Source organism: Anomaloglossus baeobatrachus, chromosome 1, assembly GCF_048569485.1.
Source record: "Anomaloglossus baeobatrachus isolate aAnoBae1 chromosome 1, aAnoBae1.hap1, whole genome shotgun sequence".
Taxonomy (NCBI): domain Eukaryota; kingdom Metazoa; phylum Chordata; class Amphibia; order Anura; family Aromobatidae; genus Anomaloglossus; species Anomaloglossus baeobatrachus.
In genome coordinates, this window is record NC_134353.1 from 5,905,225 (window position 1) to 5,920,235 (window position 15,011).

The 15,011-nt window shown below is 48.0% G+C and overlaps 1 protein-coding gene across 1 annotated transcript in view; it reads right to left on the minus strand.

Annotated features, from left to right (window-relative positions):
* Positions 1–3,465: 3,465 nt before the first annotated feature.
* LOC142316646 (vomeronasal type-2 receptor 26-like) overlaps positions 3,466–15,011 on the minus strand; it is a 123,051-nt gene continuing 111,505 nt past the window's right edge. The window contains exon 3 of the mRNA XM_075352637.1: positions 3,466–4,379. Coding sequence (XP_075208752.1) covers positions 3,466–4,379 — 914 coding nt within the window. The remainder of the gene's footprint in view (positions 4,380–15,011) is intronic.

Here is a 15,011-nt window from a genome sequence, read left to right on the forward strand (position 1 = left end):
CAAAAAGGGGACAAAAACTGAGCCGGGAAATTATAGGCCGGTAAGTTTAACCTCTACGGTTGGTAAAATCCTGGAGGGTTTCTTGAGAGATGCTATACTGGAGTATCTCAAGAAAAATAACCTTATGACAGAGTATCAACATGGGTTTATGAGGGATCGATCCTGTCAAACTAATTTGATCGGCTTCTATGAAGAGGTAAGTTCAAGTCTGGACCCGGGAAATGCAGTGGATGTTGTGTATATGGACTTTTCAAAAGCTTTTGATACGGTGCCACACAAAAGGTTGGTACATAAAATGAGAATAATGGGGATAGGGGAAAATATGTGTAACTGGGTTAAAAACTGGCTCAGTGATAGGAAACAAAGGGTGGTTATTAATGGTACGTACTCGGACTGGGTCTCAGTTCATAGTGGGGTACCACAGGGGTCAGTATTGGGCCCGCTTCTTTTCAACATATTTATAAATGACCTTGTTGGGGGCATGCGGAGTAGAATTTCAATATTTGCAGATGATACTAAACTCTGCAGGGTAATCAATACAGAGGAGGATAATTGTATATTACAGGGAGATTTATGTAAATTGGAGGATTGGGCTGAGAAGTGGCAATTGAAGTTTAATGTAGATAAATGTAAGGTCATGCACTTGGGTAGAGGAAATAAATTGTATGATTATGTACTTAATTGTAGAACACTGGGTAAAACAGACACAGAAAAAGACTTGGGTGTATGGGTGGATGGTAAACTTCACTTTAGTGGACAGTGTCAGGCAGCTGCTGCCAGGGCTAATAAAATAATGGGATGTATTAAAAGAGGTAGAAGTGTTCATGAAAAAAATATAGTTCTACCTCTGTACAAGTCACTAGTGCGACCGCACTTATATACTGTGTACAATTCTGGTCACCGATATATAAGAAAGACATAGCTGAACTGGAGAGGGTGCAGAGAAGAGCGACCAAGATTATTAGAGGAATGGGTGGGCTGCAATACCAAGACAGGAAAAACGAAGGCTTAGGGGGGATCTAATCACAATGTATAAATATATGAGGGGACAGTACAGAGACCTTTCCAAAGATCTCTTTACACCTAGGCCTGCGACTGGAACACGGAGGCATCCGCTACGTCTTGAGGAAAGAAGGTTTAATCATAATCACAGACGAGGATTCTTTACTGTACGAGCAGTGAGACTGTGGAACTCTCTGCCGCATGATGTTGTAATGAGTGATTCACTACTAACATTTAAGCAGAGCCTGGATGCCTTTCTTGAAAAATTTAATATTACCAGTTATGTATATTAGATTTTATGACAGGGTATTGATCCAGGGAACTAGTCTGATTGCCGGATGTGGACGAAGGAAGGACATTTTTTCCCCATTGGAACTTGTTTGCCACATTGGGGTTTTTTTTGCCTTCCTCTGGATCAACATGTTAGGCTACGGGTTGAACTAGATGGACTTAGAGTCTCCCCTCAACCTTAAAAACTATGATACTATGATACTATGATACATACTGGAGCAGACGCTAAACACTATTCGGAGTCAGGGGGTGGGACAACAGGAAGGGGAGGAACTACAGGAGGATTCATATGCGCAAGAGACAACAACATCACCAAGGTCCAGACGTTCATCATCACCAACGCGGCAGTCATGGGACCATTGGGGACAGGGATCAACAAGGGCGCATGGTAGCAGGCGACTGTTGAGGAAGGTGCAGGAGGACATGAAGAAATGGATGACGAACTGTCCATGGACATGGAAGACTCAGCGGATGAGGGAGACCTTCAGTTGAAAGAGGTTGGGGGGAGATGTCAGAGGAAGAAAGAACGGTTAGCACCTCTATGCCACAAACACAGCGTGGACTTGGTCCGCATGGCTGCGCAAGACACATGAGCGCCTTCTTGCTGCACTACCTTCAACATGACCCTCGGATTGTCAAAATTAGAAGTGATGATGAGTACTGGCTTGCCACACTATTAGATCCTCGGTACAAGTCCAAATTTTGTGACATAATTCCAGCCATAGAAAGGGACGCACGTATGCAGGAGTATCAGCAGAAGCTGTTACTCGATCTTAGCTTGGCTTTTCCACCAAACAACCGTGCAAATCTCGAAAAATGGCCAGAGCTCTCCACTTACGCCTTAGAGATCTTGTCGTGTCCAGCTGCCAGCGTTGTCTCTGAACGTGTCTTCAGTGCTGCTGGGTGTGTGCTGACAGATAAGCGCACGCATCTGTCCAGTGACAATGTGGACAGACTAACGTTCATCAAAATGAACAAGTCATGGATCCACAAGGAATTTACTACCCCTGTGTCATCCTGGGGAGAGTAAAGGCTTGTGGATTTTTAATGTTCTTGATGCAAATCTAGCTGTGAAGTGTACAACTGGGGCACAACTGCTGCCACTGAAGGGGTGGGTCTGTGTGTGGCTCAATTTTCGGAAAAAGGGAGACTCCGCTTGGAGTAACCCTTGCTTACATTGTTTTTAAAAATGATCCAAGATGAACAGAGCTGGGATCGGGAAAGAATTTGCTACCTACCCCGGTGTCATCCTGGGGACGGTTAAGAATGGCGTATTTTTGAATGTGCTTGATGCAAATCTAGCTGTGAAGTGTACAACTAGGGCACAAGTGCTGCCACTGAATGGGTGGGTGTGTGTGGGGCCCAATTTTTGGAAAGAAGGGAGACTCCGCTTGGAGTAACCTTGCGGTGATTTACATGATTTTAGAAGGGCGTGCCATGCCTATATCTGTGTCTCCTCCTCTTTTCCTCGTAACGCTGTTTTGTTTTCGCATGAGTATATGTCCGTGTCACTTTCCCATGTGTTTGTGTTGTGTTGTGAGTTGTTTGTCACCTTTTGAACACCTTTGAGGGTGTTTTCTAGGTGTTTTTATGTGTTTGAGATTGCCTCCCATTGTTTCCTATGCGGTTTGAGTGGTTCGCCGAACCGAACTCGAACGAGACCTCCGTTCGGCGAACCGAACTCAAACCGAATCACGGCCGGTTCGCTCATCTCTACTCGTTGAATCGAAGGACCATGTTTTTTGAATGGCGCACGGCATCGTTATTGACCGCCAGCGCGGAATAACCACTAATGGTCCTTCTCTCCTTCTTATCGGCTCTTTGATCCTGTGGATCTGCAGCTGCGGTCATTTATAGATCTTATTCCCACCGAGATGAGCACAGATGATCATTTCTATTTTCTCAGATAAACCCATTGCACAGTTTCCCCCTCTCTGCATAGATCTGGAGCCTGGAATAATGTCCTTACAAGAAGCAGCTTTTTGTATTTACTCATATTGATTCCTTTATAAACATGTGATATTCTAATAATTGCACTGATAACAGCAGATATTACATGTATTTGTTACATTTTATATGTTTCCTTCATACACGAGCCGATAGAGAAGCTCTACTGTAATATGGCCTCCTCTAATGCACAGAATCAGTCACTATCACCACACGGCTAATATCTCACAGTCTTTCATTACTTTTCCGGAGCAGATCAGTTTTTCTATTCCTTTCAGATCTAAATAAAATGATAAAACATTTGGGGAAAAACACACAACCCAGGAGCCCAGCACTGGAAGCCATGACTGCAAATACCTCCACTGCCACCATGGACTTCCCTCTGGTGCTCAGATAAGCCGGGATCATGGCGATCCAGACGCTGATGAACACCAGCATGCTGAAGGTGATGTACTTGGCCTCATTAAAACTGTCCGGTAATGTCCTCACCATGAAAGCCAGAACAAAGCTGACAGCTGACAGGAGCCCCAGATAACCCAACATGGAGCAGAACCAGAGATCTGAGCCCTCATTACACTGAATGATGATTGTCCCAGGGTAAGACTCGGTGTCCAGGTCCTGGAATGGGGGAGAAATAGACAACCAGATAGCACAGATCACAACCTGAAGGGACGAACACAACAACACTATGGTATAGGGCAGTTTCACACTCAGCCATCTTCTCCAGGGGCTTCCGGGCTTGGTGGACTTAAAAGCCACACAAACCATGATGGTCTTGGCGAGAAGTGAAGAGATTGCGACTGAAAAGAAAATACCAAAACTGGTCTCACGTAATCTACAAGTTACATCAGTGGGACGACCAAGAAACAAGAACCCCGAGAGGAAGCTGAGGAAGATGGAGACCAGGAGGAGATAACTCAGGTTCCGGTTATTAGCTCTAACAATAGGAGTGTCCCGGTAGGAAATAAATATTCCAAATATGAAGCCGGTCACAAGACATCCAAAGAGCGAAACACCGGAAAATACAGAAGCAATGGGGTCCTTCTGGTAGGAGATGAATTCAATCACTTTGGGCAGACACCGGTCACTCTTCTCATTTGGCCATTCGTCACTTTGGCATTTAATGCATTTGTCAGCGTCTGTAAGGAAATTACATAAAATATTACATATATAATAGTAAAAATTATCTATTTACCTATTATTCATCTATTAACTATCTGTTCTCTGCATCATTATCCACTGGTTACTGATCATTGTTCTATAGATATAAGCAGGCTCACAAATCTCCTCAACCCTTAATAAAATATGTTTATTAAAAAATTCATTAAAAATTCCCAAGGACACACAAACACAGACTACCAAGATCAGATGACCCCGATATCAATACAGGAGGACGGCAACGTATTAAAAGTGGGAAGGGGGGGGAAGGGGACCCTGATGACCCTCAACAATTCAGGTGTCCCTACCTGACAATGGAGGGTGTGACACCTTAAGTTACCGGGCACCCCCGTTCCATGTCGACTTTCCCTTTTCCTTGCCCTGAAATTAGGGACAATACTCCAAATAGGGAAAAGGGAAAAAAGGGAAAAATTGCCATTCCCAAAGATACAATAGGGTACAATATACCAATATGTGTTCCAAACCTGACTCAAGGTAACACGATACACAACCACAGGAGGTGATATACAAACTAAAGTGTCAGCAGAATTTACCGCATATAATAATCCATTGTACCGCAATGTGTCACAAAAGGAGCCACCATAGTCTCTCCACAATCAGGAAAAGACCAGGAAATTAGCAGAAAATGTCACTGCCACACATAAATAATGTCCTATTAGGGTGCAGTTAGTTTTTTTTTTTTTTTTTTTTTTTTTGATATTTTGCATAAGACAGAAAAGGGAAAATATAGATGATTTACTTCCCTGAAAGAAGCAGGTCTTCATCCCTGCCGAGCCTCTACGCGTTTCTCCTTTCCCATTAAAGGTTCCTCAGGAGGCTTGGGGAGACAGCAGCAGATCCTGTATGGTGGTAATCCATGGAACACATATTGGTGTATTGTACCCTATTGTATCTTTGGGAACGGCAATTTTTCCCTTTTTTTCCCTTTTTCCTATTTGGAGTATTGTCCCTAATTTAAGGGCAAGGAAAAAGTCGACGTGGAAAGGGGGCGCCCGGTAACTTAAGGTGTCACACCCTCCGTTGTCAGGTACGGACACTTGAATTGTTCAGGGTCATCAGGGTCTCCTTCCACCCCTTCCCCTTTTCACTTCTAATACGTTGCCGTCCTCCTGTATTGATATAGGGGTCACCTGATCTCGGTATTCTGTGTTTGTGTGTCCTTGGAATTTTTAATGAATTTATTATTAAACATATATTTTTATTAAAGGTTGAGGAAATTTGTGAGCCTGCTTGTGTGGTGCCCCTGACCTGGTCAGGCACCACTGAGTACTGCAACCATGCTGGGGGAAGTACGATACTGGTAAACCAGAAGGCTGACCGAGGTGTGACTACAGGCGCATAGTAATCAGGTCTCCCACATGGACCTTTGAGTGGACCCCTAGGGAATCCAGGAGGGGGCGTGGCTTCCATCTCCACTCAGGGGGTGTGGTAGAGGGCCTGGTTGCCGTATCGGACGCGGCCCGCCAAGACCAGGCCACCGACGCATCGGGCGCCGCCCGCCAAGACCAGGCCACCACCACGCTAAGAGCGGCCCGCCAAGACCAGGCCGCTGCCACGCTGGGCGCGGCCCACCAAGACCAGGTCGCCGCCGCACTGGGCGCGGCCCGACAAGACCAGGCCGCCGTCACGCCGGGCGCGGCCCGCAAAGACAAGGACACAAAGTTATTTACCCCCGCCTGTAAGGCCAGAGCAGACACTGTTCACCAGTCCAGGGAGCTGGGCTCCATGTTCCCGCCAGGAGAAGACTCTGAATAACCAAAGTTCAAGGCGGATCTGGAGGCTCAGTTCCCCAAGTAAATGGTGGACCGCTTTCTGCTCCCCAGGCACTCCTGCAGAGTGGCCTCAGTGATGTCTGCAGCAAAGAGCCCACCGCTCTGGCCTGCTGATGAAGATCCATCCCCAGCGCGGCTGCCAGAGGAGTGCTCAAAAGCACTAAAGCGGAAGACAGGTCTGGACGCTGAAGCTCAGACCGCGGAGCCAGAGATGCTGCCGTACTTCTGCTGGGATGAGGAGAGCCTAACACCCTCAGAAGATGAACCTCTGACCATCACAATGCCAGCCATGTATGTGACTTGGGAGCCTGCAGTGCATTAGAGCCTCACAACCAGAGCTCAGCGCCGCGCCCACGCCAAACAAGCCGCAGCACAGCAGTCTCCAGATCGGTACAGTCAGAAGGTTACAGCCAAAGACCTCGAAGAAAAGCAGTCCCTGAGGAAAACTTGCTACCAGGAAAGGGGATCCCTTTGCCGTGTTGTAGTAGAAGACTTCAGCCTTAAATCAGGATATGGCTTTATCATAGCACCTGGTATGACGGAAGGCATTTTTGTTAGCCGCAGAGACGTCAGAGCCCATCTACCAAGAGGTCATCCTGAAAGGACTTTATACATGGGAGACTTAGTAGAATTTACCAAACACAGAGGAGAATGTGGATGGTATGCGCTAGACGTTACACCATGTCCTAAATAACCTGATTGTGGCCCAGCTGCCTCTACAAAAACCCAAGAGAAAACCACAAAAGAAACAGAAAGAACAGACAGAGACAAAGAACCCATTGATGACGCAACAACTACAGATGACGACAGAAATGTAGAAAATGACAGGTGCCACAGCCCTACAGGCCCAAGCCCTGGAGAGGAGGAATCCATGTAAAGAAGCAAAAGTAGAGTACAGACAAGTTTCCAGTTTTGCAGCATTTGACACCCGTTTAAGTGATGTGCCCACATGAACTTATGTGAGAAACCCGTTTTTCCAACACCTTCTTATATGAACCTTAAGGCTATGAACTGGCTATAGCCATAAACTCTCGCAGTGTAAATAGTTACCTGGAATAGTACCACCATCAGACCCAGCCTGCTTATGGGGCCTGGCTCTCCACCACAAGAGAGGACCTGGTCAGCACCAACTGTGGAGGCCGCCTCTACATCCTGCCAGAAGAGGCTGAAGGCGCGGATCCACCAGGCCAGGTATGCCCTAAAACCACCAAACCACGAAAGCCGCCTCTACATCCTGCCAGAAGTGGCTGAAGGCACGGCCAACGGGAGAGGAAGATTGGAGGAAAGGCTGGGATAGAGCTGACCCAGACCTGGTTGCCAAAAGGACCGGTGACCGACCTCTTGAGAGGGTTTTGGGTGGAGGGTGGTGATGTATGGTACCTGGTATGTTTTATAATGTTTTAAATGTTTTTAAGGTTTTATGCATTTTTTAAATGTTGTCTTGCAGCCATAGGACGTGCTGGTGATAACTAAGGGGGAATGTGGTGCCCCTGACCTGGTCAGGCACCACTGAGTACTGCACCCATGCTGGGGGCAGTACGATACAGGTAAACCAGAAGTCTGACTGAGGTGTGACTACAGGCGCATAGTACTGTAATCAGGTCTCCCACATAGACCTTTGAGTCGACGCCTGGGGAATCCAGGAGGGGGCGTGGCTTCCATCTCCACTCAGGGGGTGTGGTAGAGGGCCTGGTTGCTAGGTTGCATAGACAGGCACAGTGGAGAGAGGAAGTAGAGAGGAAAGAGAGAGGAGTCTGGAGTGGAGCTCAGAGAGAGCAGACGTGCAGGACCCACTAGTGAGCCAGTTAGTTAGTGCAGCTCAGAGAGAGCATAGAAGCAGACCTTGCAGGCTGTGGCGAAGCTGACAGCGTACGCGCAGTGACTACCAACGGTGGAAATCGGTCACCTAGTAGTGCCACCCGAAATCCACCCAAGGCTAGAGAGAGCAAGGGGGTGGCAGAGTAAGGGAACTGCTAGGGAGGTACCATGACCGCAAGGGTAACAGCAGAGATAGATTTAGTTGTCTTCTGCCAAACCTGACGGTGGGGGCACTTCAGACCCACACCATACCACTACACAAGAGTCCGGAGCCACGTAGCAAAAGAGAGGGCCCATAGCTCACAGGAGGCAAGCAGCCGGAGTGACCTGGTCCAAGCTACAAGCAAACGGGCCAAAACGAGGGGAGAAAGACAGCAGCAACTCCCCTGGGTGACCCCCGTAGGGACTTCAAGTCGAGGGTCACCACAAAAACACACAGGGCTAAGAAGGCGAGTTGGTAGTCACCCTCATCAGCCAGCCAGAAGGATACCTAGTTCCAGCCTGGTTCATCCCAGCTATGCCCGGGTTACTCACCCTGCCACCTAATGTGAGTAAAAACCCTTAAAGACTGTCTGGTGTGCTTCTGAGTCATTCTGCGCCTTGTAGTTCTACCCACTTACTCTGGGCCCTGGGGCTAGCCTCACTCTCAGGAGGCCACTACATCTGGCTGCACCTAACACCAGCCCCAGGCAAACCCCTCATCTGCGGCGGCGGTCCCCTGACCGCAATACTGAGAGTGGCGTCACGGAATTCCCATAGAAGTCAATCCGATCCTACCTGTGACCAGAAGATCCCTTCACGTGGAGTCCCTGAAGGTAATGAGGTGTCCTGGGGCTTCACATCTGTACTATACTCTACCTGAAGTTTCATTTTCTATTGTAAGCTTCTATAGAGATAACTAGTAGATGTGTGACAATTCAGCATCTGGCCACGTATGAGGGGTTGAACTACACTTAATTTGGCCAGACATATTGTTCCTTTGATTGGTAAATCAAGACACGTTAGCCATTGTTTCATGTCAGACTAATTGTAGTCTTTTTGTCTATTAACCCCTTAAAGACTAAAGGCGGTGTTACATGCTACAATTTATCTGACGATATGTCGTCAAGGTCACGGTTTCTGCGACGCACATCCGGCATCGTTAGCGACTTCATTGCGTGTGACACCTACGAGCGACTCCGAACAATCGCAAATAGGTTGAAAATCATTGATCGTTGACACGTCGTTCAGTTTCAAAATATTGTTCCTTGTTTGGATCATATTGGTACGTTTGACACTCTGCCAACGACGAACAACATCCAAATGACCGCGTTGGTCAAACAATATATTGCTGAACGATGTTGCGTCATTTTTGAGATTGTTAGGTCGTTTATTAGCGGTCACACATATGTGCGATCTTGGCAAATCGTAACAACGATCTGGCGTGTCACATCGTTTAAGAGATCGTCTGATAAATCGTAGCATGTAAAGCGGCCTTAAGCCAATTTTGTACTTAACGCCCAGGCCAAATTTCAGAATTCTACTATATAGAGAGAAGGGCTGCACACCAGGGGCGTAACTACTGCGGTCGCAGAGGTCGTCATTGCGACTGGCCCAGGAGGTCAGGGGCCCGGCAGCCGTCAGGCAGATCAGCAGCCAGCTCCTGTCAGTGAGAGAGGAGCTGCGCTGATCTGTCATAGACCACGAGGCTGCTATATTACCCGGTGCCGCCGACAACACTGGGCCCCCTGCCTGGTGTCAGCGGTGGCACCGGGGCCCCCTGCCTGGTGTCAGCGGCGGCATCGGGACCCCTACCTGGTGTCAGCGGCGGCACAGGGCCCCCTGCCTGGTGTCAGCGGCTGCGGCGGCTCCCTCGTCACCGCGCACAGTAATGATGAAGCATAGCGCTGCAGGTGCCGCGCTATGCATCACCATTCTTCCCCTGTGCCTGTGCGGTAACGTCACTCCTGTGCAACTGCTGTGCAGAGTGCACAGAGTGCAGGATGGGAGGACGCCGACCGCAGCAACGGGAGAACGAGGAGAGGGGAGGACGAGCAGCGGTGGAAGAAGAATGCGGTGAGGACACAGCAGCGGCTGGGGAACGAGGTGAGGAGGTGAGGACAGCAGCGGAGGAACGAGGAGACGTGAAGACAGAGCAGCGGAGGAACGAGGAGACGTGAAGACAGAGCAGTGTTGGAAGGAAGAGAGAGGGTGAGTACTTGTTTTTTTTTTTTTTAATATACATTAGTGAGCACACAGCGGCCAGAGGCTTGGGAAGGCTCCATTATACATGCAGTTCAGGGGAGGCTGCATTATTATACATGGAAGCCTGGAGAGGCTGCATTATACATGGAGGTCTTGGGAGGCTGCATTATTATACATGGAGGCCTGGAGAGGCTGCATTATACACGGAGGCCTGGAGAGGCTGCATTATACATGGAGATCAGGGGAGGCTGCATTATTATGCATGGAGGCCTAGAGATGCTGCATTATGCATGGAGGTCTGAGGAGGCTGCATTATTATACATGGAGGCCTGGAGAGGCTGCATTATACATGGAGGTCTGGGGAGGCTGCATTATTTTACATGGAGGCCTGGAGAGGCTGCATTATACATGGAGGCCTGAAGAGGCTGCATTATACATGGAGGCCTGGAGACACTGCATTATACATGGAGGCCTGGAGATACTGCATTATACATGGAGGCCTGGGGAGGCTGCATTATACATGGAGGCCTGGCGAGGCTGCATTATACATGGAGGCCTGAGGAGGCTGGCTGCTATATTTTACATGGAGGTCTGTAGAGGCTGGCTGCCATATTATACATGGAGGCCTGGAGAGGCTGGCTGCTATATTATAAATGGAGGCCTGGAGAGGCTGTATTATACATGGAGGCCTGGGAAGGCTGCATTATACAGGGAGGCCTGGGGAGGTTGGCTGCTATATTCTACATGGAGGCCTGGAGAAGCTGGCTGCTAGGTTATACATAGAGGCCTGGAGAGGCTGGCTGCTATATTATACATAGAGTCCTGGAGAGGCTGCATTGTACATGGAGGCCTGGGGAGGCTGGCTGCTATATTATACCAAGAGGCCTGGGGAGGCTGGCTGCTATATTATACCTAAAGGCCTGGGGAGGCTGGCTGCTATACTATACCTGGAGGCCTGGAGAGGCTGGCTGCTATACTATACATGGAGGCCTGGGGATGCTGGCTGTATTACTAAACATGGAGGCCTGGGGAAGCTGGATGCATTATTATACATGGAGGACTGGCAAGGTTGGCTGCATTATTATAGATGGAGGTCTGGGGAGTCTGGCTGCTATATTGAACATGGAGGCCTGGAGAGGCTGGCTGCTATATTATAAATGGAGGCCTAGTGAGGCTGCGTTATACCTAGAGGCCTGGGAAGGCTGCATTATACATGGAGGCCTTAGGAGGCTGGCTGCTATATTATACATCGAGGTCTGGAGAGGCTGGCTGTTATATTATACATGGAGGCCTGGAGAGGCTGGCTGCTATATTATAAATGGAGGCCTGGAGAGACTGCATTATACATGGAGGCCTGGGGAGGCTGCATTATATAGGGAGGCCTGGGGAGGCTGGCTGCTATATTCTACATGGAGGCCTGGAGAGGCTGGCTGCTAGGTTATACATGGAGGCCTGGAGAGGCTGGCAGCTATATTATACATAGAGTCCTGGAGAGGCTGCATTATACCTGGAGGCCTGCGGAGGCTGGGTGCTATATTATACCTGGAGGCCTGGGGAGGCTGGCTGCTATATTATACCTGGAGGCCTGGGGAAGCTGGCTGCTATACTATTCCTGGAGGCCTGGAGAGGTTGGCTGCTATACTATACATGGAGGCCTGGGGATGCTGGCTGTATTACTAAACATGGAGGCCTGGGGAAGCTGGCTGCATTATTATACATGGAAGTCTGGGGAGGCTGGCTGCATTATTATACATGGAGGTCTGGGGAGGCTGGCTGCATTATTATACATGGAAGTCTGGGGGAATATAGGGGTGCATTATAATACATGGAGGTGTTTGGGGGCTGCATAATACAATATGAAGTTTTATGGGGTTGCGTTATAATACATATAGGACTATGGGGGCTGCATTATAATATATGGAGGGCTATGGAGCCTACCTTATACATGGACTATGGGGGTGCATTATAAAACATTGGGGACTATGTGGTGCAGTATAATACATGGAGAACTATGAGAAATTCATGATAATAATTGAAGGGTTACTTTATACATGGAGGATTATGGGGGTACCTTATAATATATGGAAGACTTTGTGGTGCAGTATTATATATTGAGTACTATGGGGTGAATTCTAATACATGGAGGACTATGGAAGTGCATTATAATACATGGAGGACTATGGGGGTGCATTCTAATATATGAAGGATTATGTGGGACCCTTTATACTATATGGAAGGCTATGTGGGGGCCATTATTGTATTTGGAGAACTATATACAAGGGGGGACAAAGATACAATCAGGGGGTGGGAACGTTTTGTGCTGAGGGAAAAGGATCTTTCCCTCAGCACCCAGCTTTCCCATACTCTGCTATACATCTTATCTCAGCACCCAGCTTTCCCATGCTCTGATATACATCTTCTCTCAGCACCCATCTTTCCCATGCTCTGCTATACATCTTCTCTCAGCAATGATCTTTCCCATGCTCTGATATACATCTTCTCTCAGCACCAGCACCCATCTTTCCCATGCCCTGCTATACATCTTCTCTCAGCACCCATCTTTCCCATGCTCTGATATACATCTTCTCTCAGCACACATCTTTCCCATGCTCTGATATACATCTTCTCTCAGCACCCAGCTTTCCCATGCTCTGATATACATCTTCTCTCAGCACCCAGCTTTCCCATGCTCTGATATACATCTTCTCTCAGCACCCATCTTTCCCATGCTCTGATATACATCTTCTCTCAGCACCCAGCTTTCCCATGCTCTGATATACATCTTCTCTCAGCACCCAGCTTTCCCATGCTCTGATATACATCTTCTCTCAGCACCCAGATTTCCCATGCTCTGATATACATCTTCTCTCAGCACCCATCTTTCCCATGCTGTGATATACATCTTCTCTCAGCACTGATCTTTCCCATGCTCTGATATACATCTTCTCTCAGCACCAGCACCCATCTTTCCCATGCCCTGCTATACATCTTCTCTCAGCACCCAGCTTTCCCATGCTCTGATATACATCTTCTCTCAGCACCCAGCTTTCCCATGCTCTGATATACATCTTCTCTCAGCACCCAGCTTTCCCATGCTCTGATATACATCTTCTCTCAGCACCCAGCTTTCCCATGCTCTGATATACATCTTCTCTCAGCACCCAGCTTTCCCATGCTCTGATATACATCTTCTCTCAGCACCCAGCTTTCCCATGCTCTGATATACATCTTCTCTCAGCACCCATCTTTCCCATGCTCTGATATACATCCTCTCTCAGCACTGATCTTTCCCATGCTCTGATATACATCTTCTCTCAGCACCAGCACCCATCTTTCCCATGCCCTGCTATACATCTTCTCTCAGCACCCAGCTTTCCCATGCTCTGATATACATCTTCTCTCAGCACTCAGCTTTCCCATGCTCTGATATACATCTCTCAGCACCCAGCTTTCCCATGCTCTGATATACATCTTCTCTCAGCACCCAGCTTTCCCATGCTCTGATATACATCTTCTCTCAGCACCCAGCTTTCCCATGCTCTGATATACATCTTCTCTCAGCACCCAGCTTTCCCATGCTCTGATATACATCTTCTCTCAGCACCAGCACCCATCTTTCCCATGCCCTGCTATACATCTTCTCTCAGCACCCATCTTTCCCATGCTCTGATATACATCTTTCCCTCAGCACCCAGCTTTCCCATGCTCTGATATACATCTTTCCCTCAGCACCCAGCTTTCCCATGCTCTGATATACATCTTCTCTCAGCACCCAGCTTTCCCATGCTCTGATATACATCTTTTCTCAGCACCAAGCTTTCCCATGCTCTGATATACATCTTCTCTCAGCACCCATCTTTCCCATGCTCTGATATACATCTTCTCTCAGCACCAGCACCCATCTTTCCCATGCTCTGATATACATCTTCTCTCAGCACCAGCACCCATCTTTCCCATGCCCTGCTATACATCTTCTCTCAGCACCCATCTTTCCCATGCTCTGATATACATCTTTCCCTCAGCACCCAGCTTTCCCATGCTCTGATATACATCTTCTCTCAGCACCCAGCTTTCCCATACACTGCTATACATCTTCTCTCAGCACCCAGCTTTCCCATACTCTGCTATACATATTCTCTCAGCACCCAGCTTTCTCATGCTCTGATATGGGAAGTCTAGGTGCTGAGGGAAAGATGTATATCAGAGCTTGGGAAACTGGGTGCCGAGGACAAGATGGCTATCAGAACATAGGAAAGCTGGGTGCTGATAGAGGGATTTCAGATCATGGGAAATCTGGGTGCTGAGGCTAAGAGACAAATTTCAGTATCATTATCCTGTACACCGAGTGTCAGTGTCATTATCCCGTACCCCAAGTGTCGGTGTATGTGGAGGGGGGGCCCAGAATAGCTATATGTAAGAATGAAAATATGACAATGGAATCTGTATAACTGCCATGAACTTTAAGAGTAAAGAGAAATGTAGCTATTGAATTGATCAATACAACAAAGCCCCAACACCTCGTCATGGTATTCTCTTACATTGGGGTCCCTAGCTAATGTGTGTCCTCTCTTGCAGTTAAAAAACCTACCATGTATGGGAAGCTGAGACCCCGGCTATATATGTATAATGTGGACTGGTGATAGGTGTGGGTGGGGTCGGATTCACAAATGAAAGACTTCCTCCTTTTTTGCCCTCCTCCTCCTCCACCACCGGTTCCAGTGGCCCACTATTCAAATTCTATTCAAATTACTAATACTTAAAAAGCCTTCTCTTGACCCAACCTCTGTGCATAGCTACCGCCCCATATCCCTTCCCCCT